At 47.5% G+C, this 21,622-nt stretch overlaps 1 protein-coding gene across 2 annotated transcripts in view; it reads left to right on the forward strand.

Moving 5' to 3' along the window:
• The window catches only part of LOC144767995 (guanylate-binding protein 2-like), a 274,664-nt gene that overhangs the window by 129,025 nt on the left and 124,017 nt on the right, over positions 1-21,622 (forward strand). For both annotated transcript variants that reach the window (XM_078651385.1, XM_078651386.1), the window contains exon 8: positions 6,887-7,099. In XM_078651385.1, coding sequence (XP_078507511.1) covers positions 6,887-7,099 — 213 coding nt within the window. The remainder of the gene's footprint in view (positions 1-6,886; positions 7,100-21,622) is intronic.

Here is a 21,622-nt window from a genome sequence, read left to right on the forward strand (position 1 = left end):
TTCTTTCGTAAATGGTATTTACTTTGTCCTCAAAGAATAGTGAGACTTCATCGCATAAAGCCTGCGAGAAGTCATCAGAGCTCTCACATGCAGTTGGTTTAATGAAATTTTGCAGGATTTTAAAGAGTTCCTTAGAACAGTTACCTGCTTCTGCTATCTGTTGCGTTAGGTGTTGTTTCCTAGCTAATTTAATATTTTTGTAATACTCTGATTGAGCATCTAGGAAAACTACACGACTGTCTTCAGTTTTCCTTTTCCTCCATGCCTTCTCAGCTCGTCGGCATTTTTGTTTGCCTGCTCTCAGTTCATGGGTATACCAGTTTTCTTGTTTGGACGCAGGGTACTGCTTATGCCTTTTTAGAGGAGCTATGGTATCAATGGCTTGCTTAATGGAGACATTAAGTTTAGCCAATGCCATGTCTGCTGTGTCTGTTGCCAAAATGTCAGGACTTGTCCAAACTTCCTGTACTGTATTAGCAGTCACTTTGTGCCATTGTCGTCGCCAAATAGGGGGGAGGGGAGCACTTTTAACAGATCTTGGTGGAGTCATTAATAAGAATTCCAACATAGAGTGATCTGTCCATGATATATCTTTTGCCGGAGAGAAAATTACTTTGGCGCAGTTGCAGAAGAGTAGATCAAGCATATGTCCTCCTTTATGGGTTGGTCCATGGTTTTGTAGTTCTAAGCCTAGGTTACAGAGGTCCGTGATCAGAGCAGTAGATTCAGACAGTGTAGGCAGATCTACGTGCGTGTTAAAATCTCCTAGAAGAATAAAGTCTTCTTTGGATTTAAGGTGGGGAGCTAAAATTTCCTGGAGGGTGAGAGCAAAATTAGGGTTAGGTCCGGGAGGCCGGTAAATCAAAGCACCTTTCCAGGTAATATGGCTAGTTAAAGTAATTTTAACCCCTTCGACGCTCATGACGAGCTCAGCTCGTCATGGAGTTTCCATTGATTTCAATGGAAATTCAATGGTCCTCCTAGCACACCCCTTAGCATCCAAGTGGTTAAAAATCATAATTTCTAACTGTGGGTGTAGATGTTGTTCAATTATAGTGATTTTTATATGGTCCTTGTGTATAATTGCCAGGCCACCTCCTGTTTTAATTTCTTGATCTAAATGTTTGATCTTAAATCCGGATGGGATCCCCATTGCAATAGCAGTTATTGTGTGGGGTTTTAACCATGTTTCAACAAGAAAACATATATCTGGCTGAATGGTGTTTATTAAATCCCAAACCTGATGTTGGTGTTTGGGTAACGATCGCACATTTAAAAGGAAGCTCTTCAAGCCATGTGGGAGGGTATTTAAGTCGGAGGGAGGTGTGCTGCTTTTGGAGAGACGCCAACATTGTAAACAGGAAAAGCCTCCTTCTACATAGTGCCATGCAATTTTGGTGTTACAACGCGTAGATGGTCTGAGGCTCAGTAACGTTTGGCCAGAATAGGTAATTATGCGGTTACCCTTACCGGTTGAGGCTCGTTGGGCAGTGTCAGGGTCCATCGCCCCTCGCCCCGTCCTGTCGCGGACGGGCGCAGACGGGCTTTTCTTCGGCGCTTCTTAGGCGCGCTCGAAGGCGCCTCCTGCGCGCTTGAAGGAAGGGCGTGGCTAAATAGCCCGGAGTGAGGTAGCCACTAGAGCGCTAACCTCAACTCCGGCAGAACCGGAAGTGCTGCCTGGCTCTTACCTGTCCGCCCTCCGCACAACGGCACTAATTGCCGAGTCGGACCGAGGCGGGCAGGCTCCAATATCGAGCCCAGGCAGACAGCAAGATGCGGGGAGAGAATTAGGGGAACAAGTGAAGGCAAGTAAAAATGTCCTGATTAAAAAGGTTTAAAAATAATGTGTCCGCTGATGCTTCTCGCAGCCCACGCAAAGGTAGCAAAGTCACAAATCACTCACAGGTGCAGCAGCGGGTCCAGGAGACACTGCCACCGTCTCCCTACCGCGCGCGCCCGAGAGTCAGGCCGGTCTAAATAGCCCGGAGTGAGGTAGCCACTAGAGCGCTAACCTCAACTCCGGCAGAACCGGAAGTGCTGCCTGGCTCTTACCTGTCCGCCCTCCGCACAACGGCACTAATTGCCGAGTCGGACCGAGGCGGGCAGGCTCCAATATCGAGCCCAGGCAGACAGCAAGATGCGGGGAGAGAATTAGGGGGACAAGTGAAGGCAAGTAAAAATGTCCTGATTAAAAAGGTTTAAAAATAAAGTGTCCGCTGATGCTTCTTGCAGCCCATGCAAAGGTATCAAAGTCACAAATCACTCACAGGTGCAGCAGCGGGTCCGTGAGACACTGCCACCGTCTCCCTACCGCGCGCGCCCCCTAGAGTCAGGCCGGCCTAAAAAGCCCGGAGTGAGGTAGCCACTAGAGCGCTAACCTCAACTCCGGCTGAACCGGAAGTGCTGCCTGGCTCTTACCTGTCCGCCCTCCGCACAACGGCACTAATTGCCGAGTCGGACCGAGGCGGGCAGGCTCCAATATCGAGCCCAGGCAGACAGCAAGATGCGGGGAGAGAATTAGGGGGACAAGTGAAGGCAAGTAAAAATGTCCTGATTAAAAAGGTTTAAAAATAATGTGTCCGCTGATGCTTCTCGCAGCCCACGCAAAGGTAGCAAAGTCACAAATCACTCACAGGTGCAGCAGCGGGTCCGGGAGACACTGCCACCGTCTCCCTACCGCCTCCTACGTGTTCAGGTCCAGGCTGAAGGGAAAGTACACTTCCAAAACACAAACAACATTTTCTACAGTATGTCCTAGGTTCCCTGAATGCACTATAAAATGAGTATTTCCTGCTCAAGAATGATTTTGTTCACCATCTCATAGCCATTTGCGTCCTTCATTTAAGTGAATCTTCAAACCACACCGACGGTTGTGACCAGTTTGCTGTTTATGTTTGTTCCGAAGTTCCTGACATAGGTTCTGGGTGTGGGTCAGAGTTTGTCTGTCCACCAGTTGAAGTCCCATTGTGAGGCATTCTTGCTGGTCAATCACTACTTCTGTTATGTAATTGTTGAGCTTAAGATGGTTTGTTTTCATCCAGCCAGAGGCAAATTTGTTTCTTGTGTTAGAAATTTTGTCCGCGAGGGAGAGTATTTGTTGCATATCTTCGGCATAGGAGAAGATTGTTATGTGCACGGATGACGTTGGCCAGATGCATTGAAGAGGATGGGGCTGAGCGATGAGCATGGAGGCACTTCTCGGAGTTTGCTGGCTTACGAGAAGTAAGGTGCCAGTGTAACAGCTTGTCTTCTACCCATTAAAGACCAGACTCAGTAGATAGTGGGTCCTTGGATGCCAGTCTCATACAGGCGCCTGATGAGGATTGGGTGTGAGACCGTATTAATCGCTGCAGAGAGGTCCGAGAGAATAAGGGCTGATGAGTCTCCTTTGTCGAAAATCATGTGGATATTTTCTGTGGCAGCGGTGAGTGTTGCATCTGTACTGTGGTTGAGGCCTGAATTCGGACTGCATGGAGCTGGTGGTTGCTAATGTGGTCAGTGAGGCATTGTTTAGTTTCTCTAAGACCTTTGCTGTGTATGGTAACTGGAAAGCATGGCTGGGTTAGCAGATGGCTTTTAGAGCAGCGGTATATTTCTAGGTGTCCGGATGCATCAATAGAATCATTAAGGAATTGAGTTTGGGTGGTAGTCCTTTACTGACAGTAGGAGTTCTTTGGTGAAGGTATGGTGCTGGCAAGGGTCAGATGGAGTCCTTAAGTGGATGTTCTTCATGGTAGCAGCAATTTCGATGATGGTGATGGTGGGCCGCGAGGTTGGAGTTTGTTCGTTGGCCATGATGGGAAGTTGAGTTGTGACGGGGTCTGATTGAGGGTCAAAGTTGGTATATATTTAGGTGGTTTTGTTATAGAAGAATTATGAGAGCTTGTTGGAAAGGTATTGCGAGGGGGTGATGTTGCTGGAGGTGGCAGGAAGTCAGTGAAATCTTTGTAGTTTGGAGAATCCCTTAGGATTAGGGGCCCCTCAAGTCGACAGATAAATGGAAAAATACAGCATAACCTCAAGCGCTTTGGAAAATAATACTGATAGTGCAATTCCACATATTATCATGGACACTCAGCATCATAGTGATACCATCCAGTTATCAGCTGTAAACTACAATTTGTGGCTAATTAATGAAGTGTCAATATTTTCTTTGTCATAGCATATATCCTGAAAAACGTTGCTATATCTTTTTACTTTAAAAGGTAACTTACACAACTAGCAAATTCAAACAAAAGCTGTTTTCAGTTTATTCATTAGAGAATTCATCCTCCTTTTCTGTGATTAAAAAAGCTGTTCTGCAACTCTTAACAAGCCACAACGAATCAGAAGCAACCCGCTTAATCAACAGAGCATATTTCAAATTCCTCTGCATCCTTCATCAGAGTTGTACAAGATAATTGTTGAAATCTGTCCATTATTCTTAGATTTGAGAAATCTTCATCAAACTTTCCAATGCAAAGTTCATCCTCTTCAGCTGTTTCCTGAAAAGCGACCCTTCAAGCAGGGGTTGAGAAAAACAGAGGTGGTACCCAAAACATGTTTTCCCCATGCAGACTCCCATAGGAATTATAGATTGCATTACAGGAAAAACAGATGAACAGAATTACACCAAATTTGGCAGAAAGCTATTGCCTTACTCAGAAAGTGATTTGGTGTAAATCTGTTTGGCCATTTTTCAGAAATTAAGTCTAAAAGATAGTGATATCTGGAATGTTGGTGCCGTGGGAGTTTCACGTACTGCAAATTAAAAAAATAGAGCATTTTGATCGGCCAAGATTGCTTTACTTTCCCTATCGCCTTCTCAGTCCTGCAGGGCCTGTAACAGTTGTGTGGTCACTACAAAGGGCTGGCTCGGTGTGCTCCTCTAATAACGGTGTAGGTCCAGGATCAGATGCAGGTTAAAGGCAGGCCTAGCCCTTCATGCAGACAGTAGATCAGATTGAGACTGGGGTCAAATATCTAGAAACTGAAATTACTGATACTTGCAACAGGACACAGCTGGCAGGGGACTTGTCTTTACACCATGTGAGGGACGTTCTCGTCTCAACAAGGAGTCATCATGGCGACAAATAGATACAGAAAAGCCAGAGGAAAGGACAAAAGTAGTGTTGAGGATTCTGTTCCAGAGGGTGTTTTTGTACCAAAGTTGAAGACCACTCTGTACAATATTGAAGGTGTAGTCTGAAGGAGAGCCCAAACAAACGAAGGTAGAGCTTTGTGAATGAGCAGGTGGTCTGCTGGAAAATGATCTGGTGGATTCATGAAGGCCAGTGAAAGGTAAGGATTCACTGTTGCTGAAGTGTGAAACACGGACACAAGGACCATGCTCACTGGATGTTCAGAACAGAATGTGCTGAATTAGGCAGTTGTGAAATTGGGGGTGAGTGGCAACCTCTATGTAGCTGCGCTTATGTCCACCAAGGTTTTGAGAGGCAGCTGCAAAGAAGGAGGTATAAGTCATTGTACTCATGTGCCCAGAGCTCATAGACCTGGCTACAGGCAATCATGTTACACTCCGAAGGCAAGAAGCCACTATCCTTGTAAGTGCCAGATAATCAGGGTTGGCCTCTGTTGCTTACGCAGGTCATTCAGTGGAGGTGGTGCTGCTAGAGGTGATGTGCTTCTGCGCAACCTCCACCAGTTGAGGATCATCTGGTCTCTCACCTAACCCAGCTGTCATTGCTGCGGTCTCCAGTGAGTGCACGTGTGCAAACCCAAACAGGTGTGAATCTGCTACCCCAGTATGAGTGATGGAGCAGTGGTCCTCAAAACAAGCATCACCATCTCCAGCCACAGGATGCCTTCCTCTTTGGCTAGGTCATACGGATTAGATCATTGAACTTAGTCATGATGTGTTCAGAGTATCACACTTTACACTCTTCAGGGACACCCAGACCTCCTAACCTTACTCTTCATCTTAAGTGATCCTAGAGTTGCAGGTGTAGTTTCAGTTCTCCGCCTCCACAGCCCCTTCAATGTTGCCATCTTCAAGGCAGCGCCTTCATTGTGAGAGAGCACCTCCAATGCCTCCGAAGCAGTCAAGAGGCTGTTCTTAAAGCAGCTTCTTCTGCAGACAGCAGAACTCCTCATTTTTCCGGGGTGGACCCTGTGAAAAGAGACTTAGCAAGTAGTATAATTAAAGAACAGCAAACAATAGTAAAATCACACATCAAATTATTTACTTTCAGAATTGTCAACTCTGCAGACAAGTACACAATTCAACATATAAAAATACAAACATGATATATATGAATTCATAAAAATATGTCAATTGTTAATGAATTTAAAAAAGCACTTGTGACTCCCACATCGATTTATCTTTGTGATTTTTTCTCTGAAGTAAGCCAGGATCCACTCCCAGAGTAATTCTTAAGGAAGCGAAAAGTAAACAATACTCATGCATACTAATAGCAAAATCTTTGGAAATCAGTCCCAATATTTGATGTATTCATATCTTTTATCACTAGCATCATCCCATTTCCAGTAACATTTCCCAGACTTTCCATCCACTCAACACCTTTCTGGACAAACTGTCCCTTCAATCATAATAACTGATGAGGTGAACTATTAATTGTATAGCTAGAAGTAGATTAGTGTTAGCATCCTGTGGAGTGTGAACCATCATGTTGCACCCTCATATTACTTCCATGGTCTCAAGCGACTCCTTTTCACTAGCCAATTAGAGCATAATCTAACAATACTGTGCCTTACACTGTTTGGGGCTGTTATATTAAACAAATTATGCAATACAAAAACCAAAACCTAATTTAACTAAATTGAACATATTCTGCTAATCTGTTTCTGTGCTTCTCTCTTCCTTACCACAGCAACAATGCCTGAATCCGTATTGATTGGCTTACCTGTGTTAATCTCTGTCCCCCAGAATAAAGTGCAACACAATTACGAGGAAATGGTTGCGAAGAATGAAAAGGCCTCTTTGGAAACATGCTGGTCTTTGCTTACGGACCTCTCCACCACCCTTGAGAAGAATGTGACCAGTGGTGTTTATTCCAGGGCTGGTGGGCACGAGGCATACATTCGTGACAGAGACGAAGTTGTGGAACAGTTCAAGAATAGTCCGAAGAAAGGTGTAAAGGTGAGACAAGTCCTGAAATGAATGTTCATATAACTGTTCTTGTAGAAGAAGGAGCGGCTTACCATAGTAGCAGGTACTGACATCAGAGCTGAATATTATATTCTACAGTCATGGGAGAACTTGAATGACCTGGAGTCTGCTCTAGAAAGGCACCAATCACAAAGGGGCTAATTTACAAGAAATTGACACATCGCTGCGCTAAAGCAGCGATCTGTCAGTTTACTTGTGCCAGCAGCACAACAGCTTACTACGACACTCAGACACTATCACCAGCAAATTAGAGACCCCAAGTAAATAGCACTAGTGGACTGCATCAAAGGAAACTCCAACAGCTGCAAGGAGATCTTTTAAAAAATATATATTTTTATTGTTTTTCAAAAAAAAGGTATATACATAGAGTAATACTGTACCAGGGTTATCATAAGATATTTGTGAGGCAATCATAGGGTATAAAAAGAAACAAAGAATGTGAGGTGAGGTTATTACAGTCATCTACTTAAACAGGGCCTGACCATGGTACGGAATCAAGCAGAAAAGAGGAGACCTTGCTGCCTCCCAGAAACTCTGCGATAACCTATCCAACTTCTTCCATAGCAAAATCGCAAACATTCTACAGCAACTTAGCACACCAACACAACCCAAGAGAACGTGTTGCTAACCCAATGGATCCATGTCCCTATCACATCCACAACCTGGGAACATCCCCAATCAGCAATACCCTCACTCACATCATCAACTACTCCATCACATCTGCCCCTTTCTGGATGAATGGAAACATGCAGACATCAACGCCCTCAAGAAGCCCACTGCTGACCCAAATCAACCGAGCAGCTTCTGACCCATCTGCCTGCTTCCCTATCTAGACAAAGTGATCAAGAAGGCCATCAACAAGCAACTCACAACCTACCTCGAACGTCACCATTTTCTAGCCAATTCTCAGTGAGGATTCAGAGAGAACCAAGCACCGAACCAGCATTCAATGCAGCCAACTATGACATTTGAATCATCCTGGAAACAGTAGAAACTGCGACCCTAATCCTGCTGGACCGCTCTGCAGCCTTCGACACTGTCTCTCATAACACCCTCATGAGAACTCCACAAGATTGATATACAACTATCCAATCTCAAATGAATCTGTTCCTTTCTCCTGGGAAGAACCCAAAAGGTCAGGCTGCAGAGACCAAGAAATAGATATGCGGAGTCCCACAGGGATTGTCCCTCAGCCCCAACCTTTTTAACACATACATGACTCCACTCACCAACATCCTCCAATCACAAGATATCACCATCATCTCCTACGCTGATGACACCCAACTCATCCTCTCTCTGACGGACAAAACAACCACCGCCAGAACCACCTTCACGACCATGGTAGCAGACTGGAGGTGAACTAAATGCCTGCAGCTCGGCGTCAACAAGAGTGAAGTACTGGACTCTGGCAAGAAGACCTCCCCATGGGACCCCCACCTGATGGTCGTCTGAGCTAGGACCAACACCCACAGACCGCACAAGAAATCTAGGGATCATCCTAGATGACAAGCTCTGTATGACTGCTCAAGTCAATGCAATGTGCTCCTCCTGTTTCCACATCCTTTACATGCTGCGAAAAATCTTCAAATGGTTGCCTCAGAACACCAGACAGAATGTGACACAAGCACTTATCATCAGCAAGATGAATTGTGGCAACACTGTCTATTCCGGAATCTCCAAACAATTTCCACACAGACTCCAGACCATCCAGAGCACCACTGCAAGACTCTTACTCAACCTCCCATGCTGCACCAGGATTACACCCACCTCAGTAAGCTTCACTGGCTCCCCGTTCACAAGCTTAGCCAATTCAAATGTCTCACGCACATAATACGCAGCCCTACACAACACAGGACTAGAATACCTGAACAGCCGCATTCACTTTCACCAGCCAACCAGACACCCATACTCTACCTCCCTCACTTGCACACATTCCCCACATCCACAAAAACAAAACTTGAGGTTACTCCTTCTCATACATCGTCCCCAAGACATTGAACAACCTCTCTCACATCAACAGAGCATCCTCCTCACTTCTTGAGTTCAGCAAGAAGCTGAAGACCTGGCACTTCGTATAAGCATCTAGAAGATCACAAACTTACATACCTGCCCAAGCATCTTGATACCCCATCGAATGATTAGTGTGCTATATAAATCAATATTTGCTTCCTGTTGTACACACCTTCCATAAGGTAATCACATGTAGTGCCGCTATTGCATCCAAAAAGTTACACAATGGCGGCGCAATGTGGGGTCAGGCGGCGTAAAGTAGCGCAAGGGGCTTGTAAATGAGCCCAAAAGTGTCTGAACAGGAGTAGATAAGCTTATCATCCTGGGGAAAGTGTCCTTCTCAATGGTACAGCTTCAACATTGGTTTCTTTCTAAACACTCATGTCCAGCTATTTGTTTTTTTCATGGTGACTTTGCACATGCTTGAAAACGTTTCTGTGTAAGAATGTCATGTCCTTCTTTCCTCCATAGATGGCACTCTCTCCAAACAAAGAAAGAAAATACTTTAGTTCTTAAAAAAGGCTTTGCATGATAATTGATATTGCTGAATACAGTGTCGCCTCAATATGGTTTATATTTTTTATGCATTCTTATAAAGTGCAATGATGGCACGAAGATACTTGGCTGTATGTAAAACTAGGTCAAGTCAAGAATTTACAGACCAACATCACATAATAAAATAATGGACGTTGAAACTTTTCAAGCACTCACTCCAAGTCACAGATCTGTGTTCAATCCATCAATATTTTGCTTGCCACGTCACTCCAATTTGGACCCAGATAAATGCAAATCAGTCTTGACCCTGCTCCACATGGAAATAGTCCAGCCCAAAATGCCAAGTCAGGTCCTTCCTGGACCAGATACAAGCATCCTGGGACCGGTTTCTGGGTATCACCCTCTCATCAGCCATCTAGCTTAAGTCCAGTGGCATAACCAGCATGAGACCCACCTCTAGACTTATCCTTCCAACTCAGGGTAATAAAAGCAAAAAGAACAATTGATGAACGGAATGCTAAATTAATCAAACATTCACCCCCAGTCACAGATCTGGGTTAAATCCATCATTTTTTTAAAAAAAAATATATATATATTTTTTTTTGTATGCCATGCCATTCCAGTAGAGTCCCAGCCATAAGTAAGTCCGTCTTTACCCTGCTCCCCATAGGAACAGTCCAGCCCAAACTGACAAGCCAGGTCCTCCCTGGACCAGAAACAAACATCCTGGGACCAGTTTTGGGATATCACCCCTCATCAGCCAGGCTAGCTTGAATCCAGTGACACAGAGAGCAAGGCATCCCTTAGCCATTGAGGGTTTACATAGCAACATCATAAAATAAAGTAATGAATGAAAAGTTGAAACTTTTCAATCACTTACCCCAAGTCACAAATCTGGGTTCAATCTATCATTATTTGCTCGCCACATCACCCAAGTTTGGACCCAACCATACGCAAATCAGTCTTGACTCTGCTCCCCCTGGGAACAGTCCAGCACTAACTGTGTTTTGGGACCGCACTTTTTTCTCGGATGCCACTTGACGGATCAGCCCAAAACTTTTCATGTGCACACTAGTCACAAACTCGCACATTTCTGGTAGGTTTCCTGGAGATTCATCAAACGGGGCCAAGTTATTAGCATCACCAATAATGCATTTCTTATGGGAATACAATCCTAACTATAACTACCCAGTGGTGACCGCTCTGGGGGATGGGTTCCCCAGGACCTTATAAGGCTCATGGTGCACCCGCCATGCGCAGTTTTCTCACCAATACTTTTACTTCAAATATTGCATTGGTATTATCAATGATGTCATAGAAGATGTCATGAGTGATGTAATATGTGGGGTATTTTTTTTTATAAATCTTTTTATTAAACATGCTTCGGTTCCAATAAACAATACAGTGGTATCCGTCAGGTTATACATTGTAAAAATGCACAGGAGGAAAAAGTGTCATATCATTGCATCACATAGGAGGGGAACGCTACTGGGTAAGGAGGTCATCTTGTTCAGCACAGCGGGGCGGTACACATCTCTCCACAGTTCGTATTCCAAGTAATCCATATCCGGGACCACTTTTTGGGGCATCCCCTGGCTAGATACACCGTTTTCTCTCTAAACATGCACCAATCAAGGTCTTATTCCCAGGCTTCAAGCGTGGGTGGGTGATTTGCACCCCATGATTGCGCTATAGTTCTTTTAGCAAGCATGAACCCTAGTGTAGCCCACTGTATTTGATGAGTGTTCAGGACCATGGGCTCCCATATATTCAGGAGACACCTACGCACCTCTGGACGGAGATGGACATGCAGCACCGCATTAATTGTGTCATGGACTCTGCTCCAGTAGGAACTGATATGTTTGCACTCCCAGATGATATGCATGCATGTCCCCACATGGCCGCAATGCAATTTGCATTCACCATTATCAGACCTCCCCTTATGCATCAAACGGGGCCCGGTGAGCTAAGTTCTGTGGACGATTTTAAGCTGCACTAACCTAAGGCGCGCTGGAATCACAACCACTCTAGGGGAGGACACTGCCTCTTGTCAGTCCTCGTCATCTATTTCAACCCCATCTCACCTCCATTTCTCTCACAATGATTGGAGGAGATCCCCCATGTTATTGATTAGTTTCTTGTATATTAAGGAGATGGTTTTGTCGGGTAGGTGGCCATCTAAAACTCTGTCCTCTAAGGGTGAAGCTTCGGTACAGGGGTTCCCTTGGGAACATGGGACCAGAGTGAGTGTAAGATCTGTGCATATTTGAAATATTCAGTGCCTTCCAGCTCGTATTCTGTTTTAGTGTGAGGAAGGATTTGACCCCACTCTCTCCGCAAATGTCTGTAATATGTGAAATGCCAATAAGGTCCCATCTATCAAACCCTTTTGATTTCCATAGGTTGCCCAATTTCTCAGAATCCCAAAGCTGGATGGCCAAAGTTAGTTTCTGTCCCTACCCAAGAGAATTAGTGGCGTCATCCCAAATGCGGACAGCATGGTTGGTGGGGCCTGATCTCTGTGATGGGGTCAATGTATGACATTGTTCTGCATTCTGTCCATCAACTGTTGTTTTTGCATTTGTCACCCCAAGTGGGACGGGTATGCCTAGACGTGGGTCCAGTGCTCTCCATGCTGCTGGAATCAAGCTATCCTGGCTGAAGAGGGGTGAAACCTCTAAACCGGTCCTAGGATGCTTGTTTCCATTCCAGGAAAGACCTGGCTTTGCAGTTCGGGCTGGACTGTTCCCATGAGGCACAGGGTCAAGACTGATTTGAATATGGCTGGTTTCAAACTGGAATGGCATACCAGATGAGCTGCCCGTCGCCATGGATCAGGACTTCCCGTAGACGAGTTAACAGAATTGATTCAGAACTTTGGTGAAGGAATTTGATTGAGAGCAGACACAGACTTTAAAGAAAATATTTGAGTTCTCTTGGGATTTGTCAACACTTGTTGGGATTGACGGACAGTCATAGTGGATACAGAATAGGACACATTGAAAAGGGAGGTTGAGGTCCTGCACCTGAATAGGCCTTAAACATAGCCCTGATGATGTCCTTCATTGGACGAAACGCGTCGGCTGTTTGATGTTTTTTGATCATCTTGGATTTACTTGGAATATTGGAAATGATTCTTGGAACTGTCGTCTATATGTAACGGACACTTGAATAATAAAGACAAATTTGGGAATCAAGAACATTTTGACCCTGTGATATTTGTATGAAGTTGAGTCCACTCCCTCGAATCATAGAAGCAATCCTGAATGTACACAGTCTATAATCCCACCGACTCAAGCTTTGTGTGATAACTTAGCAACTTTTTTTATGGAAAAAATAAGCAAATTATTGATGGCTTGATGGCGACTAATATTTCCGGGAAAGAAGGTCTTATCACGGAAACTGATGGGCCACAAGATAGAGGAAAGATAAATGAGATAGAGTCAGACTCTCTGAACCATTTTGAGCCTTTCTCAGAGGAGATCGTTAACAGAATTCCTTTGGGGTTGTCATCCGGTTCCCCTTTAGATCCTCTCCCACACAAAATTTGGAAGGATTTGGGTCCTGAGATCTTTCCCATTTTGCGCCAGATTTGTAACAGTTCTCTAACTTCTGGATCAGTACCAGCATGCTGGAAACGGGCAGTGGTTACTCTGCTCCTAAAAAAAGCGACACTCGACCCGACCTGTGCTGGTAACTATAGACCCATTTCTCTCTTACCATGTTTGCTTAAAATCATCGAACATCTGGTTAGCAGAACCCTGTCTCAGTTTTTGGAATCGAACTCTAGGTTGGATGATGTCCAGTTCGGCTTTCGTCCTGGTTATGGAACGGAAACTGCTTTAGTGACCATGCTAGATGACCTTCTATTCGCTTTCGACATGGTCAACCATGACATCTTGCTGAGTAGACTAGAAGAGGTAGTGGTGTCAGGGATGGCATTAGAATGGTTCAGTTTGTATCTCTTGGACAGGTGTCAGGCGGTTTTCCTTCCGCCGTTTCAATCAAAATTCTCCAATGTCCACCATGGTGTTCCTCGGGGATCGGCTATTAGCCCTATCCTCTTTAATATTTATATGAGACCCTTGATTGAAATCATAAAGGCACATGGTGTGAATTTGGTGAACTATGCTGACGACACTCAGCTCTTCTTCTCCTTTCCTTGGAGGGGAAACAGTCAATTTCCCTAGCGACGTTTCATGATTGTACGCGTGACACTGCTCATTGGCTAAGAGTCAACTCGCTTCAATTCAACTCAGATAAGACCGAGGTCTTATACTGTACGGTGGGGAATGTTCCTCCCCCTTTTCCTGATAAGTTTTGGCCTTCTTCAGCTGCTCCGCTTTTGGTTCCAGCCAAAGCAGTACTGAATTTATGCTAACTTAACCTTGGAAACACATGTAAATCAGGTGGTGGGGAACTGTTTTTCCTTGATTAGAGCTCTGAGGAAAATCTTCCGCTGGTGCCTAAGACAGCCAGAGCGTTGATTGTTGGAAGTCTCAGCAGGGTAGACTATTTTAATGCCCTACTATTTGAGGCTCCAAAATTTTTGGTTGATCATCTCCAAAGAGTCAAGACCTTTGCGGGCAAATTAGCACTGGCAAAACTGCGGTGTGCATCAGGCTCCTTGGCTCTTGCTGAGCTTCATTGGTTACCAATTAGGAAGAGGATCCAATGTAAGTCCCTCAGCTTGGTTTTCAAGGCTCTGCATGGGGCTGGACCTAAACCTCTTAAGTCGACCTTTGGGTGGTATACTCCATCAAGGTGCCTCCGCTCCTCCATGGCCTGCCTGGTGGGAGCGCCGAAAACTTGCATAGCAAAATCAGGAGGCAGAGCGTTCAGCTCTGCCGCTGCCAAACTTTGGAACAGCCTTCCTTTGGATATCAGGCAGTTCAAAGATCTTCTGCAGTTTAGGAAAAGGGTTAAAACATGGCTGTTCCCTAGAATCTGATCGTTAGGAAGATCCCTCTCTTTGGAACCCCTTTGGCATCTTCCACGGACTGATGTTTCACGTACTATAGCACCAAGATACCCGTAGGGTGAGAGCTGCGCTTTATAAGTGCCATATATAATACAATACAACTATGGATTTAGGCACAGATCTCTGTACTGGGGTGCATGTATGACATTGTCTGCATTCTGTCCATCAACTGTTGTTTTTGCATTTGTCACCCCGAGTGGGACGGGTATGCCCAGACGTGGGTCCCGTGCTCTCCATGCCACTGGAATCCAGCTATCCTGGCTGAAAAGGGGTGAAACGCCAAAACCGGTCCTAGTATGCTTGTTTCCAGTACAGGGAGGACCTAGCTTGGCAGTTTGGGCTGGACTGTTCCCATGAGGCACAAGGTCAAGACTGATTTGCATATGGCTGGGTTCAAACTGGAATGGCATGGTGAGCAAAAAAAATGATGGATTTAGGCCCGATCTCTGTACTGGGGTGAATGTATGACATTGTTCTGCATTCTGGAGCCAGTAAGAACAGTAGGGGCATCCTTGATGGGTGCCGCCTTTGATATGAAATTGTGCAGGAGAGGTGTCCACCACAATTTATTTGTGCTGTCAAGTTTATGTATAACCACTTAACTTTATTAATGAAATCCTGAGCAACGCAATACAGACTATGACCGTAAAGAAATATGTCTGCTTGACATGTTCCAAGGCCTTTTTCTGCATCTTGAGATATGGCCAATGTTTCTACATTTGCATTTCTGGATTCTCAGAGAAGGTGACCTCTAGTTCTCATCGGATATCTTGATGACCAGTCAGGTGCAAATCCGAGCTTTGGGTCACTACAGTAACTACTAGTGATAAATTCACCCTGTGAAGCCTGTTGGCCAACACTTTTAGCAATATCTTCGCATCCACTTTCACTAGCGAATTGGTCCTGTAGTTTGTCACACTTAAATGGGTCCTATCAATTTTAGGTCCAGCCTAGCCAGCACGCATGCGCTGCCTGAAAGCCCTGTAGTAATTACAATACAGAGTGTAATCCCACCCACTGCTTGGGATTGGTTCACTCCAGCGTCCCTCTTGTTTGCTGGCTCCTCGTTGGTCGGTGCTCCTGATTCATCACTTCCGTTTGTCGGTCAGCAGCACCGACCAACTACAGTTTACTTACGCTGTGAGTGTTTTTAAGTTATTTTTTTTTCTTTGTGTTGTGTTCTGATTGCTTATTTTTATTAGTGTGTGCTGTCATTTATTTAATCATCACAGTGCCCCAGCATAACTTTTATGTACACGGGTGCCGCGCTTTAGGTTTCTGCACAGCGCCCGTGTTTATATATATTTTTTGTTCATGTATGCACCCCACTCGAAAAACATCCTCAGGACGCTGTGTTTCATGTTTTGGATGCATTTATATTTCGGCTGCCTTATCTTTCCTTTACTTCACGTGTAGATTTCCCCCTCCCTCCTTGTGATAGGAGCCCTCAAATCGAGCACAAACACAGCTGTGGATTTGTCAGTGCACGTGAGAGTGCTGACACACAGATTTTGGATTGGAAATATGTCACCAGAAAAAAATTACAAATGCTGTTCATACTGGGAAATAATTCCCAGTATGATCGGCATTTGTAATTTTGTTTCCATTGTTTAATCAGATGGCATATTGTAGGCACAGGATAGAGCCGACACTGAGACTCAAACCGGTCCCCGCTCATTAAGTCAGCAGCAGCTCTGTAGCTCTCTAATGTTTTGGTGCCCGTGCCACCGAAGCATCACCAACCCGGCTGCACCAAAATCCTGCTATGTGCAAGTAAGTGAAGCAAACAGCAACGGAAGACGAAGGCATAGTCCGCACCATTGGTATCTACCGCTAGCCCATGCCAGCAAGAAGATGTGTTAGTGGAGGGAGAAGGCAGTGAGAGGAGGGCCGAACATCTACAGCCCAGGAGAGGTGAGTGCAGTCTGCTCCTGCTTCCCGTTCACTGCTTGCAGCGGTTACTATTTGTCCCTATGTTTCTCTCCCCAGCATAGTGTTGCTCTCTGTAGCGGATGTGCTTTTCCCAAAACCCATGTTACGTTCCTCTCCACCCGTGCATTTGTGTTCTCTGCCTGTTGTTGCTTCCCCCACTTGCTCCCTTTATGTTGATTCCCCCTTCCTCCATGTTTCTTCTGTCATCTTCCACCCTCCCTGTCTTGCTTCCACGTACCCCGACCCTGTGTGTTTCTTCAGTGTCCCCTGCCACCTGCCATGGAGATTCTGTGTGCTATTTCGCATGCACCCCCGTTGTTCAGCCCTGAGTAGCTTCTACTACAGCCATCCTCCTGCTTTTAATAAAAAAACACTTGTTTTTAAATGTCACTGCTTCTTCCTTAGTGTTGTCAGTCTGTTGCCCACGTTCACGTTTACATGTAGATCTTCCCTTTTGTCACTGATTGTGTTGCATGAAGTCCTCTGCTCTGACCCCGGCAAACTCTTATCTGATCTTTGGGTAATGATCAGACTTCTATTTAATTGCTAAGGCTGCTGTGTGCATAGTTTTCTTGGTGAAATTTGTACCCCGGCTGTTTCCATTCTGAAAGTTGGCCTACAAATCCCAAATACAAAAAAGAACGATGATGCTTCCCCTGGGCTGTGTTATATTATATGCCATGGCCTTTGAAGGTTATGGTGGCTCACACTGCCACTCATGCCCCCCTTCGTTTGTTAGCGTGCTGGCTGAGGTGATCAGATTGATCTGACCACATGAGGACCAACCTCATCCTTCCCCCAATAAAGAAAGGAAACCCCCCGGCCACTGCCAAGTTATTATGTGAGTGGGAGCGGGTGAATCACGCTCTGCTCGCAGACTGCTTTCGTGGGGCGAGTTATCAGATGTGGACAAAAAGGCCTGCTACCCCCCTCCCAAACCATGGGAAACGCTGTGTAGCTCAGCTGCGGGACTTCACCATGTCACGCACTCTTAAGGGCACGTGAATCAATCAATCAATCAATCAATACATTTGTAAAGCGCACTACTTACCCGTGAGGGTCTCAAGGTGCTGGGGGGAGGGGAATGCTGCTACTGCTCGAAAAGGCAGGTCTTGAAGAGTCTTCTGAAGGTCAGCCGGTCTTGGGTCTGCCGTAGGTGGATGGGGAGTGTGTTCCAGGTCTTTGTGGCGAGTTGGTAGAATGATCTGCTGCCAGAGGTTACTCTTCGGATGTGGGGGACTGTGGCGAGGGCGAGGTCGGCGTAGCGTAGCTGGCGGGTGGGGTTGTAGAAGCTGAGTCGTCCATTGAGGTACGCTGGTCCGGTGTTGTGGAGTGCCTTGTGTGCGTGAGTGAGGAGCTTGCAGGTTATCCTCTTGCTGACGGGGAGCCATTGCATGTCTCTTAGATAGGGTGTGATGTGGCTGCGGCGAGGGATGTCGAGGATCGGGCATACAGAGGGGTTCTGGATGCGTTGAAGTCTTTTCAGGAGTTTGGACGAGGCTCCTGCATAGAGTGCGTTTCCGTAGTCCAGCCGGCTGCTGACGAGGGCCTGAGTGACCGTTCTTCTCGTTTCGGTGGGGATCCACTTGTGGAGCATGTGAAGGGAGTTGAAGCAGGAGGAAGAGACGGCGTTGACCTGCTCAGTCATCGAGAGGGTGGAGTCGAGGATGATCCCTAGGTTGCGTGCGTGGTCGGTGGGTGTTGGAGCTGTTCCGAGTGCGGTCGGCCACCAGGAGTCGTCTGAGGCCAAAAGGGTGGATCCGAGGATGAGGACCTCCATCTTGTCCGAGTTCAGCTTCAGTCGGCTGTTCCTCATCCATTTGGCGACGGCCTTCATTCCTTTGTGGAGGTTGGGTTTGGCGGTGTGGGGGTCCTTGGTGAGGGAGAGGATCAGTTGGGTGTCATCGGCAGGAGATGATGTTGAGGTCGTGTAGTCGGGCGACGTGGGCGAGCAGTGCCATGTAGATGTTGAACAACGTTGGGCTGAGGGATGAGCTCTGGGGTACGCCGCAGATGATCTCGGTGGCTTCGGAGCGGAAGGGGGGGAGGCGGACGCTCTGTGTTCTGCCGGAGAAGAAGGAGGTGGTCCAGTCCAGGGCCTTCTCTTGGATCCCGGCGTCATGGAGGCGTGTTCGTAGTGTGCAGTGGCAAACTGTGTCGAAGGTGGCTGACAGGTCCAGGAGGATGAGGGCCGTGTTTTCTCCGTTGTCTAGCATGGTTCTGATGTCGTCAGTGGCGGCGATGAGGGCAGTTTCGGTTCCTGTGGTTGCTTCGGAACCCAGACTGGGACGGGTCCAGGATGTTGTTCTCCTCGAGGTAGCGGGTCAGTTGTTTGTTGAAGGTCTTCGCGATGACCTTCGCAGAGAAAAGGAGCAGGGAGATGGGCCGGAGGTTCTTGAGGTCTTTGGGGTCTGCCTTGGGTTTCTTGAGTAAGGTGTTGATCTTGGCGTGCTTCCAGCTCTCCGGGAAGGTTGCTGTCTTGAAGGAGATGTTGATGGCTTTTCGGAGATGGGGTGCGATGACGGTGCTGGCTTTGTTGAAGATGTGATGTGGGCAAGGGTCGTGTGCAGTGGCAAACTGTGTCAAAGGCGGCTGACAGGTCCAGGAGGATGAGGGCCGTGGTTTCTCCATTGTCTAGCACGGTTCTGATGTCGTCAGTGGCGGCGATGAGGGCAGTTTCGGTGCTGTGGTTGCTTCAGAACCCAGACTGGGACGGGTCCAGGATGTTGTTCTCCTCGAGGTAGCAGGTCAGTTGTTTGTTGAAGGTCTTCTCGATGACCTTCGCCGGGAAAAGGAGCAGGGAGATGGGCTGGAAGTTATTGAGGTCCTTGGGGTCCGCCTTGAGTTTCTTGAGTAAGGCGTTGATCTCGGCATGCTTCCAGCTCTCCGGGAAGGTTGCTGTCTTGAAGGAGATGTTGATGGCTTTTCGGAGATGTTGATGGCTTTTCGGAGATGGGGTGTGATGACGGTGCTGGCTTTGTTGAAGATGTGATGTGGGCAAGGGTCTGACGGAGATCCGGAGTGGATGGTGTTCATGATCTTGAAGGTGTCCTTGTCGTTTATGTTGGTCCAGGAGAGCAGGCGGTTGGTGTGGGTGGTGATCATGGGTGCGGATGTCTCAGTGGTAGTCAGGGTGGTTGTGGCGTTGAAGCTGTCGTGGATGTCTGCAATCTTGCGGTGGAAGAAGGTGGCAAGCGAGTCGCACAGGTCTTGCGAAGGTGGGATGTCGTTGGTGTTGGAGCTGGGGTTGGAGAGTTCCTTCACGATGTTGAAGAGCTCTTTGCTGTTGTGTGCGTTGTTGTCTAGGCGGTCTTTGAAGGAGGTCTTTTGGCGATCTGATGAGGTGATGGTGTCTGCGGGTGGTGTTCTTGTGGGCTGCGTAGCTGTCTGGTGTTCGTTCACTGAGCCAGTTCTTCTCTAGCTTTCGGCAGGTTTGCTTGGAGGCCTGGAGGTCTTCAGTGAACCAGTTGGCTTTCTTGCTTGACTTGCTCTTGGAGGGTTTCTTGAGCGGGGCGAGGTTGTTGGCGCAGTCGTTGATCCACTGTCTGAGGTTGCGGACGGTGGTGTCGGGGTCAGTGCGTTCGACAGGTGGGTTCTGGGTGAGGGTGGGTGTTAGCTGGTCTTCTGTGACTTTGCTCCAGCAGTGGCGGGGCATCTTTTGGTTGTGGTGGTGCGTGGTGGGTTTCCGCAAGGTGAAGTGGATGCAGCGATGGTTGGTCCAGTGGAGTTCGGTGGTGTGGCTGAAGGTGACATATGAGATTGCGGAGAAGATGGGGTCAAGCGTGTTGCCGGCGGAGTGGGTGGGTGTTGTGATGAGTTGTCTGAGTCCGAGGTTGGCGAGGTTGTCAATCAGGGTGGTGGAGTTGGTGTCATTGTTGTTCTCGAGGTGGAAGTTCAGGTCCCTGAGGAGGATGTAGTCCGTGGAGGCGAGGGCGTGTGTGCTGATGCAGTCGGCAATGGAGTCGCTGAACTGTGGTCGGGGTCCGGGGGGTCTGTAGACGAGGGTTCCTCTGAGGGTGGTGTTTGGGTCGGTGTGGATCTGAAAGTGCAGGTGTTCGGCGGTGCTGAGGGTGTCGTTGGTGTTGGTCGAGACTCTGAGAGTGTTCCTGTGGACAATGGCGATTCCTCCTCCTATTCCGTTGGTGTGGTCCCTGTGGGTGATCTTGTAGCCGTCCAGGATGGCTATGGCAATGTCGGGTTCCGAGGAGGGGTTCTTCCAGGTCTCTGTCAGGAAGGCGTCGTCTGGGGAGGTTGAGTCGAGCAGGTCCTAGAGATTGACGGCGTGTTTGCGGGCGGAGCGGATGTTGAGAAGGATGCAGCTGAGGTGGTTGGGTTCTTTCCTGGTCGAAGGGTTGTTGGGCCGGATGCTGGTGAAGCTGCAGTTCCGGCAGGAGAAGGGCCCTTGGGTGCGCTTCGGCGTGGCCAGGCAGTAGGTGCGAGCTCGTCCGGCGTTGAGTGAGTGAAGGGTACTGGAGTCATAACGGAGACTGGCATTGTGGCGTTCGCGGGGGCTCGTGGTTCTGGCGCTGGGTGCTGTCCAGGCACCTTCGCGTGCCAGCAGCGCGCCCGCTGCGTGGCCGTGCAGTGGCCGCCATAAGAAGGGGAGGTGGGAGGGAGGACTCAGTTGGGAGTGGGGGCAGACGAATGGGAGCAGGGGGATGGGCCACAGGGGACGCAGCGGCGGGAAGCGGGACCGGAGAAGGACACAGAGGGCAAAAAACTGGCACAATAAGCAGGGGGGTGACGGGAGGAGAAAAAAAACGACCACAACTTAACAATTAGGGAAACAGGCAGCAGCAGCAGCAAGACTGGCAAAAGTGGGACCGGCGAAGGACACAGAAGGCAAAAACGGGCGCAAGAAAGCAGGGGAAATGAAAGGGGAGACAAAAGAGCACAAGTAACAATCACAGATTCAGGCAACAGCAGCAAGAACGGGCAAAAGCGAGAGAGCGAACCAAGGGCCTACAACTGGCCACCAAGGATGAGGTGCAGGTGGTCGCCTGGGGGTGGAGGTGGGCCTCGATCTCCCAGCAGCAGCTGGGCTAGGACACGGGCACAGGCTGGTGGCGCTGCAC

Source organism: Lissotriton helveticus, chromosome 7, assembly GCF_964261635.1.
Source record: "Lissotriton helveticus chromosome 7, aLisHel1.1, whole genome shotgun sequence".
Lineage (NCBI taxonomy): Eukaryota > Metazoa > Chordata > Amphibia > Caudata > Salamandridae > Lissotriton > Lissotriton helveticus.